The sequence below is a fragment of the Gavialis gangeticus genome, unplaced genomic scaffold (genome assembly GCF_001723915.1).
Source record: "Gavialis gangeticus isolate Ggan-Ray unplaced genomic scaffold, GavGan_comp1, whole genome shotgun sequence".
In the NCBI taxonomy this organism is placed as follows: domain Eukaryota; kingdom Metazoa; phylum Chordata; order Crocodylia; family Gavialidae; genus Gavialis; species Gavialis gangeticus.
This window is the reverse complement of record NW_017729022.1, coordinates 183,471,698-183,487,046: the sequence shown is the minus strand read 5'-3', so window position 1 is coordinate 183,487,046 and position 15,349 is coordinate 183,471,698. Positions and strand designations below refer to the sequence as shown.

General features: G+C 40.0%; 1 protein-coding gene across 1 annotated transcript in view; it reads right to left on the bottom strand.

Annotated features, from left to right (window-relative positions):
* USP34 (ubiquitin specific peptidase 34) overlaps positions 1-15,349 on the bottom strand; it is a 237,910-nt gene that overhangs the window by 43,900 nt on the left and 178,661 nt on the right. The window contains exons 48-56 of the mRNA XM_019516623.1: positions 14,537-14,615; positions 11,328-11,381; positions 11,125-11,220; positions 9,640-9,704; positions 9,468-9,543; positions 9,321-9,368; positions 6,086-6,151; positions 4,023-4,103; positions 1,163-1,248 (exon numbers count right to left, since the gene is read on the bottom strand). Of these exons, the coding sequence (XP_019372168.1) occupies positions 1,163-1,248; positions 4,023-4,103; positions 6,086-6,151; positions 9,321-9,368; positions 9,468-9,543; positions 9,640-9,704; positions 11,125-11,220; positions 11,328-11,381; positions 14,537-14,615 (651 nt within the window). The remainder of the gene's footprint in view (positions 1-1,162; positions 1,249-4,022; positions 4,104-6,085; positions 6,152-9,320; positions 9,369-9,467; positions 9,544-9,639; positions 9,705-11,124; positions 11,221-11,327; positions 11,382-14,536; positions 14,616-15,349) is intronic.

Below are 15,349 nucleotides of genomic sequence, written 5' to 3'. Positions count from 1 at the left end.
ATTAAATCTCACTTACCTAAAGGAAGAATTTGCAATGTTTCCAAAATTACAGAAAAATCAAAGGTTTTGGGGTATAACGTTCCCCACCTATGGAGCAGGCTTAGCTATATCCAAGATAAAGAAAGTTGCAGCATCTCTGGAAAAGATTGCTAATGCTACTGCTGATAATTTTGATAAAATAAATACGGAAATGAAGGAAATAAGGCAAATGACATTGCAAAACCGACTTGCATTAGATTACATACTAGACAGCAAAGCAGGAGTCTGTGCTTTAACAGGTAAAGAATGTTGTACTTATATTCCCAATAATTCAGAAGAAATCCAGGATTTAAGTAAACATATTTGAAAAGAAGCAGCTAAATTGTATGAGTCAGATAGTTGGAATTTGAATTCTTGGTTTAGCGCTATTTTCAGTTCCTTAGGCTCTACCGTCATTCATAGTTTGTTGATATTGTTTGTTGTTTTTATCGGAGTATGCCTAGTGTTTATGATAAGCTGTGCTGCCAAGCAAATGAGGCACGGCCCATCAACCAGAAATGAAGTATATAATTTGTATGTTGAAATAGCAGAAAGTCAAGAGAAAGAAAACTAGGAGTTGAAAGGCTAATGGCTATAGATATCTAACTTGTTGAAAAAAAACAGGGAATGTAGAAGTAAATTTAGTCGGGCTTCTGGCCTACTTGACTAGAAAAAACAGACAGAGACCAGAAGTGCTGATACTGCTTATTTCAGTTACATGTTTTGAGATAAGAAATCCTGCATGTCTTATTACCCTGTGCACAGATGTCCAATTAAGTACACTTGTTTTAGTTTCTCCAAGGTTGTATTTTTTCTCTCTTTATCTGTCTTAAGTATAAAAATGCTTGAAAACTTAGAGAGGAGGAAGATTCCTTTGAAACAGATAAGTGGGTGATTCCCCTTGCTGTATGAAATCCTCCCTGTGATTACAGTATAGCCCTAAATAAAGAAAAGCTGGCTCTATCAGTTCTTATTCAATCACAATGCAAAGTTTGATTTTTTCCACAAGGCCTTTAAACAAAATAAAATACTCTTAGAAGAATACATTTATTTCATGCTAACAGGATAGTTTAGAATAATATAATAAGCAATAGAGTCATAGAACATTTAATAAGAAAAAAGTGTTTGGGTTCAAATATTTTACCAGTCTTCCATTCCTGGTTGCAGATAGAGATGTGCATGCACAGGCCTCAGTCTCTGTATCACATGAATACACAAACGCTGGAACATCTGCAAATGGATGAGTCGTTATAAAATTGATTTCCTTTTTTATACAAGTTTTTGAAGCAAATCACATCCTCTTTCCAAACAGTGTGTCCCAGAACAAGATAATTCAAAGTAACACTTGAGATTAAGTTGACTGTCCATGTCTTAGAGTGGAATGTAGACATGGTGTTGTTATATGTGTACTTTCCTTTATGCTGAAGTGGTCAACTGATGCTGCATATCATAAGTCAGAAAACAATTTCCATGCTTTCCTCTTCCATTATTTTCTGAAATATACACACCTTTTTGTATACTTGGTCACTGACTATAAGTAAATTTTTGTGGAAAATCTAAGCAAAATTTCTTCCAAGTAATTTTTGTGTTACTGAAGAACAATATATACAATATATATATAAAACACATTTTATCTTATTATACAATATTTCTAGTTCTACTTTTTCATGCAGGGCTCCAGCAAAAATGGAAATTTGAAATGGATACAGAATTCATCAAGGACTGATGCCTGTGCCTAAGACCGTAATGAAACCCTGCTCCCTGTGTGACAAATTACTTATTTAACGAGCTATACTTTTATACTGTAAACCTTACCACAGCATCTTAACTGCTTAACCTGATCAAAGGATTCAGGCATGAAGTGGGCTACTAGTATCTAGCTTGAGACAATTTGTATAAAACAGACCATAAATATTGAACAGAAATAATAACATCACCTAATATTTATAGTGTTCTTCATCAATAGGGAACATATAAAGAATCTTCATAGGAGGGGGAAAAAGAGAATGTAGGGACAGAATATTAGTGACCTAGTGAGCTTAGGTAGTTTTGACATATTTTTGTAGAACATTTTTCAAGTTGTAAAAACTTTTGGTACTATATTTGTGAAATTCTAGCTAAGTCAGCTGTCAGTGGGACCACTGGTACAAAAGTAAAGTCATACCAACTACTGTCAGAAGAATGCTGACTCAGCTAGGTGACAACAGCAGTAACTGACCTCACTCAGGTCCACCCCATTCCCACACTGACAAGGTGTGGGCACCTGTCCCAGATAATACTGTACTACTTTTGAAGGAAGCCCTGCCTTGGGACTCCCAAGAAGCAGCCTTATTTGGATTCCCTCTCCTGAAGGACCTCCTGAAGCCAGCTGTGGTGTGGCTTCTCGAGCGGCAAGCCTCCAGCTCAAGACCCTGGTTCCTCTTTGTCCCTGATTTACCCAGTGAGTCATGGCACCTCCTTTCTGGTCAGCTCCCAGGAAGAAAGGTGTTTTCTTCTTTAAAAGAAGTCAGGAGAGAGGAAAGGTCAGAGTACCAATGTCCCCATGGGCAACTGGTGCCTCCCGAGTCGGGGGGGCACTTGCACCCCACTCACCAGTCAGCAACTGGGGGAAGGGTCCCCCTGTGGCCAATCACACCTACTGGGGGGATCCCCCCTGCCGGTTGTGGGCACTGACCCAGAAGTGCCAGCAGCCCCCACTCCCTGGCTGGTGCTCTCAGGGGGCCCACCAGTGCTCCTGCCTGCCCGCCCTGCACGTTTCTTAAGCAGGGAATGCTGGCTGTGAGGGGTGCAACAGTGCTCTCAGGGGGTGCATGTGCAACCTCTATACATTGCCACTGAACGTCCCAAACAGCACAGTAGACTCTTGTTCAAAAGAGTCTTTACTGTGCTACTGCAGGTCCTTCAGTCCTTCCACAGACTCCACGCTGTCTTCCCTGGACCTATTCCTTTGTCTCTCTTCGTCCTCCCTGAAGCTTTCTCTTTCCTCTCTGGGACCATCCTTTCTCAACTCCTCAGTGTTCTCCAAGCTTCCTTCTTTCTCCTCAAGAGAAAGTCATCTACCCTCCCCACAAAACTGTTACAAAAGTATAGGATTCAACTTGGGGACTAATAATCACCCAATAAAATTAAACATAATGTCATGGGGAACCAATCAGGGAGCAGTCTCTGGGCCCTGTTGCGAGGCCTAGACTACCATCTCTCTGGTGTGAAAATGGCATACAGGTGTTCTGCTTATGACACTATTTACAGGAATTCTTTACAGCAAAACCTGCTCACATTGAGCCCCCCCAAAGCATTCCTCACAAGAACCGCAGGCTCAAACTCAGCCACCTAGCCTGTTTTGTTGCAACAACAAAAAGTCCATTCCGACTACTTGAATGCTAGGATTACTAAACAAAGGTATTTTTCCATTTTCCTGACCTTTATAGAAGAGGAAATTAAATACTGAATTATGGTAATGAGAAAATACTACTTTATTACAAATCGCACACAAAACATGCAGTCAAGTTTTGAACAGCATAATTCACCTGTGGGTTGATTGAAAACTTCAGCCTAAGAAATGCAAGAAACCCATACTCAAGAACAAGAACATGGAAAGAGATGGCAAAAAGGCAGGAACTAGTATATATGTACAGCAGTCTTTATAATTTTCTATTCTTGCTTCTCTGGATAAGTGTGCATCTTGATATGTTGTTGTTTATATCATAAAATGTATATCATAATACAAAATATGCAACCTGGTTGGTGCTGGTGTTGTAGGAACCTTAAATTATGCTGTTTCCAACTTCCTGTGATTTTGATTCTGCAACTATAGCATTACATTAATATAGCATTTTATTCTGAATAATACTGCTTACTGAGAAAGAAATTCCCAATCATTGTAAACAGGGATGGATGTGGCAGTCACATTTGGAATCTACAGTTGTTATTATTATATTTAGTAATAAACAGACATTTCTGCCTATGCCTCAATTAGTAATTTTTCTACAAAAACATTTTCTTACCTGTCTCACAATCTGATTGGGACACTTGATTAGAATCTGCATTGGCCACCAATCATCATCAGCCATACGATCCAAAAACCACTGCAGAGAATACATATTGCTGTTTACTATGCACTTCAAATGAACATGTATATAATAGTTTTTTTTCTCTTAATCACCATGTAATATACTACTCAGGTTTAGACAAATATTACTACTATTGCCAAGCAAATAGAAATCTAAGAGAAAATGAAAATCCTTTTTTTTTTTTTTTTTTTTTTTGGAGAAGGAAAGAATAAAGAGATGATGATAATGATAAAAGTTTGAATTTAATATCTTTAATGTCACTTATCCCAGAACCTTTCAAGCACCTGGTCAGAGAAACATACCCTATTTAGCAAGAGTGCTCAACAATGTAACTAAATACCACTGGTGTCAAGAGATGGGTCTTAAGTTTATGCTTAAAATTAAGCACAACATGAAGTGCTTTGCAGAACAGAGGCTGACCTAAGCAACTAATTAATGCAGTGGTTTTCAACCTGAAGTCTGCAGATCCCCACTATGCCTAAGCAGTCTGTGAAAGATGACTATGTTCAATCAAAAGTATGCGACTAGCTAAACTTACAATTCAAAGGGGTCCGTACCCACATTCAAAATGTTTTAGGGGTCCGCAAATAAAAAAAAAAGGTTGAAAACCACTGACTTAAGGAATTCCTGAATTGGGGTCCATATGCATTTCAAAAGTAGTTAAGCATTATCATCTCCATTTTACAGGAGGAGACAAAGAGTCACAGTAAGACTCAATGATTTACCTAAAGTCTGTACGTAGTTAGGAGAAGAACAAGTTCCCTAACTCCTGGAACTCTCTAGTCACTGGACAAATTTGACACTTTGGAAAAAACCACTTTCTTAGTTTAATTACATTTTAGTGTTTTCTACTATTTTAAATATCTTCATTTATCTTATGTTTAGTATCCTATACTTAAACAGTAGACATGAACTGTTATTATCAGATTGCTGACTATTAGATATAAAGTTAATCATCTTACCTCTATATGTATATAAAGATTATTTTTAACACGCATCTATTTCAGGATGTTAAACGTAGCTCACACTATAACAATAAGCAATAACAACCCTCCAAAACTCAGACTTGGTCTGCATCATGCAACACACTTCTTTTTTTTGCACATTTAGAATAATTGTCCAGCCTGTCAATTTTTCTTTTTCAAATCTCTAAATTCTATCCTTTCCAATCCTGTGGCAAAACTCTTTGTCCATGCCTTAATCCTACCTCACCTCAGCTACTGCAATTTCTTTTTCCCTGTTCCTTTTAGTTTACACAAAAGCACAGAGATTAAAACCATCTTCCTTCCCAACACTCCATTCTTCCAATCCTTCCATTATTTTCCCTTGCCTCCCAGATTGAATTCAAGTTCCTCAGTTTCACCAGCAAGCTTCTACAGGAGTTGGAACTTATCAAAATGCCTACTAAATTTTGTTACTTCGGCTCTAGCTCTCCACTTCACTCCATGCCAGGATCTCCACACTCTTCCCTACCCTACTTTATATACAATGTATAACATTTCTATTTACCCTGACCAAAGAGAAAAGGCATCTCAAACTGCAACAAGACTTTGTACAGGAAACTCCTCTTTGTGTTTCATTTTCTTGTTTTCATGCCTTCCTCCACCCCATGCCTTTGGTATGAAAGTCCTTTTCCACTTGTGTAATACCAATGAGCAGACTCACCTTGTTTAAACCCCTCTAGAAAACACCTTTATCTAAATAAATGTATCAATATGAAAGCTAACTTAAGAGAACATGGACCACATATTACTCCTACCAGGAAAAGGTTTTGCCCTGAAGCTACTGGCCTGCACACAGGTTCCTGAGAACAAGGTACAAGTCTTCAGCATCCTCTGCCACATGCTCAGATTTTGAGCTCACTACTTATTATGAAGCCATGTACAAATGCAACAACATGTGATGACACACTTCCTGATACTAACCTTGAAAAATGTTAAATTCTGTGTATAAAGTTGTTTTTGTACTTTGCTAAACTCTTCAGTTACTTAACTCACCTCACAAGCTGCCTGACTGTTATTAAACTGTTTTGTTAACAGTTCAATCCATTGTAGCATTGTGGGCTAAAAGAGATAGGAAAAATATTTTAGGTGAATACAAATACTCAAACTTCTTAAAAAGTTTCTGCTAAACTATTAAAAAAAATTAAGTCTCAAAAACAAATCCAATTTCAATCTACAAAATGTTGCAGAACTTGGTTTATGGGAAGCACAACTTATGAAGAGAGGCTGAGGGAACTGGTCTTATTTAGTTTGGAGAAGAGAAGACTGGGGAGGAATTAATAGCAGCCTTCACCTATCTGAAGGATGGTAATAAAGAGCATAGAACTAGACTGTTCTTGGTGGTGGCAGATGACAGAACAAGGAGCAATGGTCTCAAGTTGCACTAAGGGAAGTTTAGATTAGATATATGAAGAATTTTCTCACTAGAAGGGTAGTAAAACACTGGAATAGGTTACTCAGAGAGGTTGTGGAAGCTCCATCCTTAGAGGTTTTTAAGATCCAGCTAGACAAAGCCTTGGTTGGAATGATTTAGTTGGGGATGGTCCTGCTTTGAGCAGGGATTTGGACTAAATGAGGTCCTTTCCAACCCTAATTGTCTATGATTGTAACTATTAAAGCAACTGAAATAAATGCCAAAATAAGAAAAACAATATATAGTTTGAGCTTGAAGTGTAATTTACTCTCTAGACATTGTCCATGTAATTTCATGTTCTCCCAGAAGAACATAGCTGTTCTCTTGGTAGAAAAATACAAGGACACAGACTTTCAGTTTTTTTCTCCAGGGGCAAAAAAAAGGATATATTTTATCCAGGAACAACTGAGGTCAAATTGCTCCCAGGATAGTTCTTTCCAAAAGACTGAATGTCTGCCCACTTCCTTTGGCTTAGCCCTTTCTGGGAACTGCACAAGAAGCACTGCCTTCTGCCTGGTTGCCCTCCCTGACAGCTTCCCCCTGCCTACTCTCACTACTCAACTGAGCAGCAGGGGCAGCAACTGAAAAGCCAGCGCAGCTAGTGGGCAGGCGCAAGGCTGGCTCTCAGCTGCTCCAGTTTCCCTTTGCATCTCCCACACTGCTCAGCTGAGTGGAAGGGGTGGCAATTTAAAAGCTGGAGCTAGCTGCTGGGAGTGAGGCTTAGTTAGAAAAAGTCTCCCAGCCCCTCCAGTTCCCCATGCCCCCCTGACCTGCTCATCTGGGCAATGCAGGGTAGCAATTTGAAAGTGAGAAGGTCTGCCACAGCCCCACTGGCTTCCCCTTGCTGTCTAGATAATTTAGAGCACAGCAGGGCAAAGCAGGCTGCTGCCACTATAGCAGCAAAATTCCCTGCCTTGTCCCACATTGCTCTAGGTCAGCCTGGAATAAGCCCAGGGTAAGGCAAAATACTTTGCCCCTGCAGCAAGGCTCCCAGAGCTTTCCTGCAGTAACTGAGTGCTCACCACCCCATGCATTCCTCTGGGTCAAGAGTGGGACTATTGTCCTCCAGGGGAGAATAAGGAGGGTTCCCACCATGGGAGAATAAGCCCTCCTGCCAATCAGCTAACTGGTGGGATGGGACAGAATTCTTCTGGGGCTGTCTGTGGCAGCTGCTGCTTTTCAGGAGCTGTCAATTGCCACTTAGAATCATAGAATAGCAGAACCGAATGGGACCTGTAAGATCATCAAATCCAATCCCCTGCCATAGGCAGGAAGTTATTGGGCTCAGCCAAGTTCAACAAGGCCTGTCCAGCCTCCTCTTGAACACCTCCAAAGTTGATGACTGCTACCTCTGTTGGGAGTGTGTTCTGGATTCTGGTGACCCTTACAGAGAAGAAGTTCTTCCTTGTATCTATCCTGAATTTACCCTCTATAAGCTTATGTCCATTGGTCCTCGTCCTCCCTTGAGCTGCCTTCCTAAAGAGTTGCTTGCCTAGATCCTGATGTACTTGTAAGCGGCTATCAAGTCACCCCTCAGCCTTCTCTAACTCAGATTGAACAGGCCCAATTCCCAGAGTCTCTCCTTGTAGGGTCTATCCATGCCCTTGACCATGCAGGTGGCCCTTCTTTGTACCCTCTTGAGCGTATCTATGTCCTTCTTGAAGTGCAGTGCCCAGAACTGGACACAGTACTCCAGCAGAGGCCTCATCAGTGCCCAATAGAAAGGGAGGAGCACCTCCTCGGATCTACTGGATACATATCGGCTGATGCATGCCAGAGGTCTATTTGCTTTCCTGGCGACCTTATCACACTGCTGGCTTATATTCAGCTTCTGGTCAATCATAACCCCCACGTCTCATTCAGATGCTGTGACAGGCAGTGGACCACCACCCATCGTGTGGTTGTGATGAGGGTTCTTCCAACCCTGAAGGACCCTGCACTTACCCTTGTTAAACCTCATCTGATTCCGTTCCGCCAATTGAGTCCAGTCTGTCAAGGTCCTCCTGGATCTTGACCCTATCCTCTAGTGTGCCTGTGTTTCCCCACAACTTGGTATTGTCCGCAAACTTAATAACTGAGCTTTTCACCCCCTCACCCAAGTCATTTATGAATATATTAAAGAGCACAGGTCCAAGCACTGGTCCCTGGGGGACACCACTGGAGACAGCCCTCCAGGATGAAGCTATCCCATCAATTACCACCCTCTGGGAATGGCCTCTAAGCTAATTGTCTACCCACCTCACTGTAGACTGGTCAACTCCAGCACCCTTCAGTTCAGCAGTTGACAGCCTGCCTCCTTACCAAGCAGGGGAGAGGACAAACTGTCAATTAGTATGTACCTGTAAGGGCAGGGGTAGCCCAAGGAGCAGTTATCTAGTGCCTCCTGGCTGGAGAGCTTGCCTGTGAAGCTCTCCTGCCATGGGGCTGGAGGAACATCTGTACAGTTTAGCTCAGTTTAGCTCTCAGGCTGTTTTTCTACTGAAAGAAATTTCTTCCAACAGAAATAAGGGTCTTTACACAGGCTTAAACTAATTCACTATTAATTAAATTCTAAAAAAATATCATTCACAAGGACTGTTTTATCATTTTCTTAGAAGGTATTGTAAACCATATGCAAGTTAAAATACAACTCCACAAAACTAGAAGTTGTAACTTCACTTGGAGGTCACTATTAAATCTGAATCTGTAAACAGTCTTCATATTGACTACTGTGTATCTTAGAACTCAGAATCATAATAATATGAAGGTAAAAGAACATGTAAATTGGACTGCATTCAAACAACTATTCGGTGTGAATTTACAAGCAAATGAACATACCTTTTCTTTTGAATGGATAAATGTTTCCAGGACAAAGGAAGTACTTAACTGAAAAAAAAAGTATTATGTGCTTAATCATACAGTGTCTTAAATTAGCATTTAAGTAGTTTAATTTTATGCTAAAAGTATAGTGTTGGAGTAATTTACCTTTGCTGTCATGAGGGAAACTGCTTTTGGATCTGGTAACGTGCTTGGAATGCTACTACACAACTGCCACATAAACCTACAGTCAGAAATTTAATTTAATTAACACAGATTTAAAAATATATATTTTAAGTAAAACCAAGTCGGAATAATATTCATTTAAAGCACAACTTACCCAAAATATGTATGTTCAAAGATGTTCTTGTCTTGAAGAAACTGCATGTTATCATGCCATATCCACTGAAGAAAAAATGCTAACATCAGATACAAGAAAGCAGTTTACTTCATTACAGTTTAAGTGTGATTGTAAGAACAAAATTATAACACTTGTCTTGGTTACAAAAACAGAATTTTCTGTCAACTTAAGTTTAAAATATTAGTTTAATGGTGTTTCATTGTTATTATAGCAGGTCATAGTTTTTGTCCGCTGCACTTAAGGTTGCCAAAAACAGTCCCCAGTAGTCCCCTTTTCTTTCACCTCTTTACACACACTTTTTTCTGCCTCTGGCTTTCTTGCATCTGTTAGAATGAAGTTTTTGCTAATTGCTCAAGATTTTTAAAAACTGGTACCTAAAATTAGACTTCCAATTCCATGCTTGTGATCTCTGAATCAGTGGCTTAATTTAAAAAAATTCTAAGCACTCAGTGTCTCCCACTATAGTTAACTGAAGTCATTTAAACCATTGTTAACCCACTGAACCAGCAACTAGAATTAATAGCAATGGGTATAACTAAATAGGAAAGGCCTCATTCAATGCCCACTTATATAAAATGGAACTCCCATGAACTTTTGGTAAAATCTTAGGAGTAAAATTCAGCCCACGGTTATTATTCAGAAAAAGATTTGGTATCAGATCTCTCTGTTTTACTTCCGGCTATTCTATAGTACCTTTATCTATAGGAGTAATTTTAAAATTTAACCATGATGAAGTTTACTATGAATTATTTTTAAATCAAGCAGGACCAAGCACACAATCTAATTGAGCATCTAAAGACTAGTCTGCTGATGTCCAGTCTTTTCAACCTCTCATCCCTCTACTTTTGCCTTGGTCACTTGGGTGGCACTTGCCATCTTCTCTAACTCAGACTCTGTCTAGCTTTATTGAGGAAGTGATCCACCCTTTGCTAAAAAGTCCCTAGCTCCACTTCTGGTATGTTTAATTTTTGGCCTCAGACCTTTCCACAAGACATGCAGCTACACTGTCACAAGAAACCCAAACAGCAAACCCCAGAAAGTTATTTCCTATGGTTGCAACGGACCCCTCCTTTATACTAACCATTTCCAGTTCCTTGTAATTTTTTTAACATCCATTTGTACTTCCTTCTTGCTAGCACTGATGGAGCTACTACTTTATTTAAATGAAGGTAAACTTAAAAAAATAAAACCTTTCTTTCTTGGAGGTTATGATGTAGTGTTTGAGTTCATTTTTACTGCTGAGTTACAAACCCTTACAAAGAAATGGATTGTAAAGAAAATATTGACACTGTTAGTTTTAACAATGTGAATACTAACGCTGCTATAAAATGTTCTTCTAACAAAGATGGCAAGCCTTTCAGTCAGTTCTCTTAATACATGAGAATTCAAATTTCAATTTATTACTGATCTACATAGGATTCCTTCTTCTATGTTTACATTGGATTAAAACAAATCAACTTGTACCTCCAGCAACTCTGATGAAACATCAAATTTGTAGTCTTTGCCATTTTCCTCCTCTGGTTCCATCCGTTTATAAAACAGCATGTACGCACTATGTGTCTTTAAGAAAAAAAAATCTGTATAATTTTTGCTCTAGAGAGAGGTCACTTCGGTAATAAATGTAAAAATAAGTATTTAACTTAGCAGATGCTAAAAGAAAATAGTACCTTTTCAAAGGAGAAGTCCATAAATTTGTCTGTAACAGAATCATATGTCTTGGTCTATTAAAAAGAGAAAGCGGGTTACTGAAAATACTAAATACAAACTTGTTATGGTCGGTTGATCCTGGACGGTTCCATGGAAGTCTGCAGAACGCAAGACTGCTTTACATCACCTATGCAGGATCCATAACAAATATATTCCTTAATTCAGGGGTCAGCAACATGCAGCCTGTGGGGAGCCACTGAATCTGGCCCATGTAGCTGGAGGTCTTTGCCTGTGGCCACACCCATGCCTATACCAGGGCTGGGCAGCAAGGAGCTCCGCTGGGAATGGGCAGCTTCCAGCTGCACCCACATTGACATCTCTTCACCCTCCCAGCTCTGGTCCAACATGACAGGTGTTTTCAGTAGCAAGTCAGTGGTAGGGATGGGGTGGGGGTGGGAGGGCTTTGCTTACACCCCTGCTAGGGCAAAGCAGCTAAAAGCTCTGCTTATATCACTGCTTCTTCTAGCCCCTTGCTTCCTGGCTGCGGCACAAGCACAACTTCTCACCCATGGGGGCCTGTGTCAGGGTCAGGCAACGAGAAAGGATGTCTATTCTGCCATAGCTTCTTCCCCCAACCCCACCAGCTGCAGTGTGGACACAGCTTCCAGCTAGTGGGGAGCTGCACTAGGGTCCAGCACGTTCCAGTTGAGCCCATGCCACAGCTGTTGCGGTTTGGAAGGATGGGGAGAAGGGCAGAAGAAAGAGGAACAGGAAGCAGCAGCAGCAGCAGCAGGCGCCGTATGGACACAGTTGGCAGATACACTGTCCTAGTGCAGCTCCCTGCCAGCTGGAAGCTGTGTCTGTGTTGCAGCTGAAAGCAGGGACCTGGAAGCAGCAACTGTGGTGTAGGCACAGCTCCAAGCTGTCCGGTCACCAGCATGGGTGCAGGTAAAGCCCCTTGCTGCTGACACACCATGGAAGCTACCCAGCCCACGTTGGACCAGAGCCAGATTGTTCTAGTCTGCAGCTTGTAAAAAGGAGCTGACCCTACACTAATCGGATCATTATTAAATAATAATTTTCTAACAGTAGCTTCCTTTGGTTCTCCAAGGTTGTACATCACTATTTTGAAACTAGTTCCATATTTGTCTAGGCCACCTTCTCTTCCTTAAGGAGCTTGCAAATATTCGGCACAGTTATTTTTTCTATTTCTGTTAAAAGAGCATTTTTCCCAAGTGTGGTGATTTAACTTGTTCACAGAAGCATTTCAATAAGTTATTAAATATACCAAGTCAGGGAAGCACATGTCCCTATATTTTTATACACTGTGAGTATTTGCAATTGATTTAATACTGCTTAAACTAAAGGTATATAAAAACATTCATGTTGATGGCAAAAGGTAATACTCGTGATAGACTGAAAGGCCAAAGCCAACAGCCGGTATGGTCTTGTAAAAGAATTTGCTGTTAAAAAATGTATTTTAGTCAATGACGCTTCCTTCTCTGAACAAAAGATAATTCAACTTGTAGACAAGAATACAAAACATTAAACATGTTTTAGGAATGGTTATGTTCTGCGTTAATGACTCCTAGACCACAGGCTGAGGAACTACTGTATTCACTCAAATAGAAGATGACCTTGATTATAAGACAATCCCTGCAATAATTAGATTCTATATGTATGGAAAAATTATAAACTTATTATAATTTTCCAGGTATAGAATCTAATTATTGGAGTTTTGCCTTGAATTTGTCCCCTTCCCACTGCTATTGCAAAATATATCTGGGGGGGCAGGTAGCCACTTTGTTCCATTTCCCACCCCCCCAACTTTTTCCCCTGGCAGTCCCCTTCCCCTCTCCTTATTGTCAGACCCTGCTCTCCCAGGGCACATGGAAGTGAGGAACAAAGCTGAAAACAATAACCTAGAAATTAAACATAGCTGTAATAATTTGCATATAGTACCCATGCATATAGTTTATCCAGCATTAATGCATGTTACCATTTTTTGAAACTGCTGCAAATTTTAGCACATGTACTCCATAAACACACTTTTAAGCAGCACTTTGGCACCTATTTATATGTAAAACAAACTATGCATGATATGGGTCCAAAGACTCGTGATTTATCACACATTTCATTCGGCTGGACCCAATCAGAGTCAACAGCTTTTCAAGTCATGGTGTCCCAACAACTCAGCACTGTTCATTATGTGTGTACACTCCAAATACCCCCACAAAGGATCTATGTCCTAATTAGCCCCCACCCATGACTGGAACCAAGTTTTCTTGTCACGGGTCCTGGGATGCTCCAAAAACTTATATGCAGATGAGGAGCAAAGCAAGTTGGTCTGCCTTCACCTCATGGAGGGCACGGCCACATTAATCATATATGCCAGGCTGAGGTAAGGGCAAACAGAGGGATTCTAGGTAAACTGTATGCAATATCATGGCTCACCATGACTGTAAAAAGAGTTGATGGTGAGGAGGACTGCACTTAATGAGCACTACCACAGTCTTATTCAGATGGGCTACAATTACCTATTCTTGTAATAGATTCCCATCCACATATTTGCCTAATGTGGGCCTGGTACTTTATAATCATGTTCAGTGTTGGCTACATTTAATCAGCTTCATAAATGGTTTTCATTGCTGAGCACATGCTGCTTTTGCCAGCACTTTAATGACCGACGGTGTATTTAGTAAGATTTCATTTTATGTGATTATAAGACAAGGGGCTTTTTTCTCCCATGCCAATTGGGAGGAAATCATCATCCTGTATTGGAGTAAATACAGTAGACCCTCTAGCAGTTAGTAGTCATTCTTGAGGCACTACTAACAACAATGGCATTTACTGCTTTTCAGTCCGTCATCTCAAGATACTCTAAAAAAAAAAAAATCACTATTTTCAACTAAAAAATATATGTAATGTAAATCACGATATGAAAGGTGTGGAGAACTCAAATCTCTAAGTAACAGTTTTGTTGGACTATGGACCAATGCATCCATGTAATTTATAGTTATTTCACTAATTGATTTTGATTTATTAGAGAGCACCGATCTTATACACTAGACACTCTGAGAGAGAGAGAGAGAGAGAGAGAGAGAAATTATATAATCAGTATCCACAAAATAAAAATGACCCCACCCACAATTTGCAAAAACTAAGACTTTATCTTCCATCCAAAAGTAAACGCTACAGTAAAGAAACAGAATTAATAACTACAACTTACAGTCATTTCTCCACCAAAACATTCAGAAGCAAGTTGAGCAGAATCAAATGGTTTTACTTCAGCATCATTGAAAAGATACCTATAAAAGATTAAAAACTTTTGAATCAGTCTATTGCCTCTTTTACAGTACACAAAGCACACCAAACACTTATCTTTTAAGTATCATTTATACATGAAAGTTACTATTATAAGGAAATAAAGGCAAATTATATTTTCATTTACTAGCAAATTTACTGTATCAGAGTCAACTGAACCAGCATAATAAATGGACTGGTCCTCCCTTACTTACTCAGATGGGCAGGAAGATGGCATAAAAGCACCATTTCAGATTCTCTTACAGTCTAGGTCAGTGATTCTCAACCAGGGTGCTGGGGCACCCATGGGTGCTACGAGATGATGTGATGCTGAAGTACAAGGAGATATGTAGATAAGCTCAGGGTCATCCCTGCCTGGTCCCTCCTCTACCCCCATTGCCTGGCCCCTCTATAAAGAGGTGAGCACTGTAATAAATAAATTTGTTTTTGAACTGGGGTAGAGGTCAATTCACAAAAGTTGGGGGGGGGGGGGGTCCCTTAAATCTAATGAGGAGTCTTTTGAGTCTAAAAAAAGTTAAGAACCACTGGTCTAGGGCTTCTCTTACTTGCTCTCTTGCCAGTTCAGAATGTATTGAGAGAATGGCCTTGAACTGTTCTATTTAACAATGCTACAGAAAGCAAAATAGCTAGTAATGAACCATTCTGAAGCTAGGCTTATGATAATACAGACATGTTTCTGACCAGTACTGCTGGATTCAGGTACCTATTGCCAAAAGAA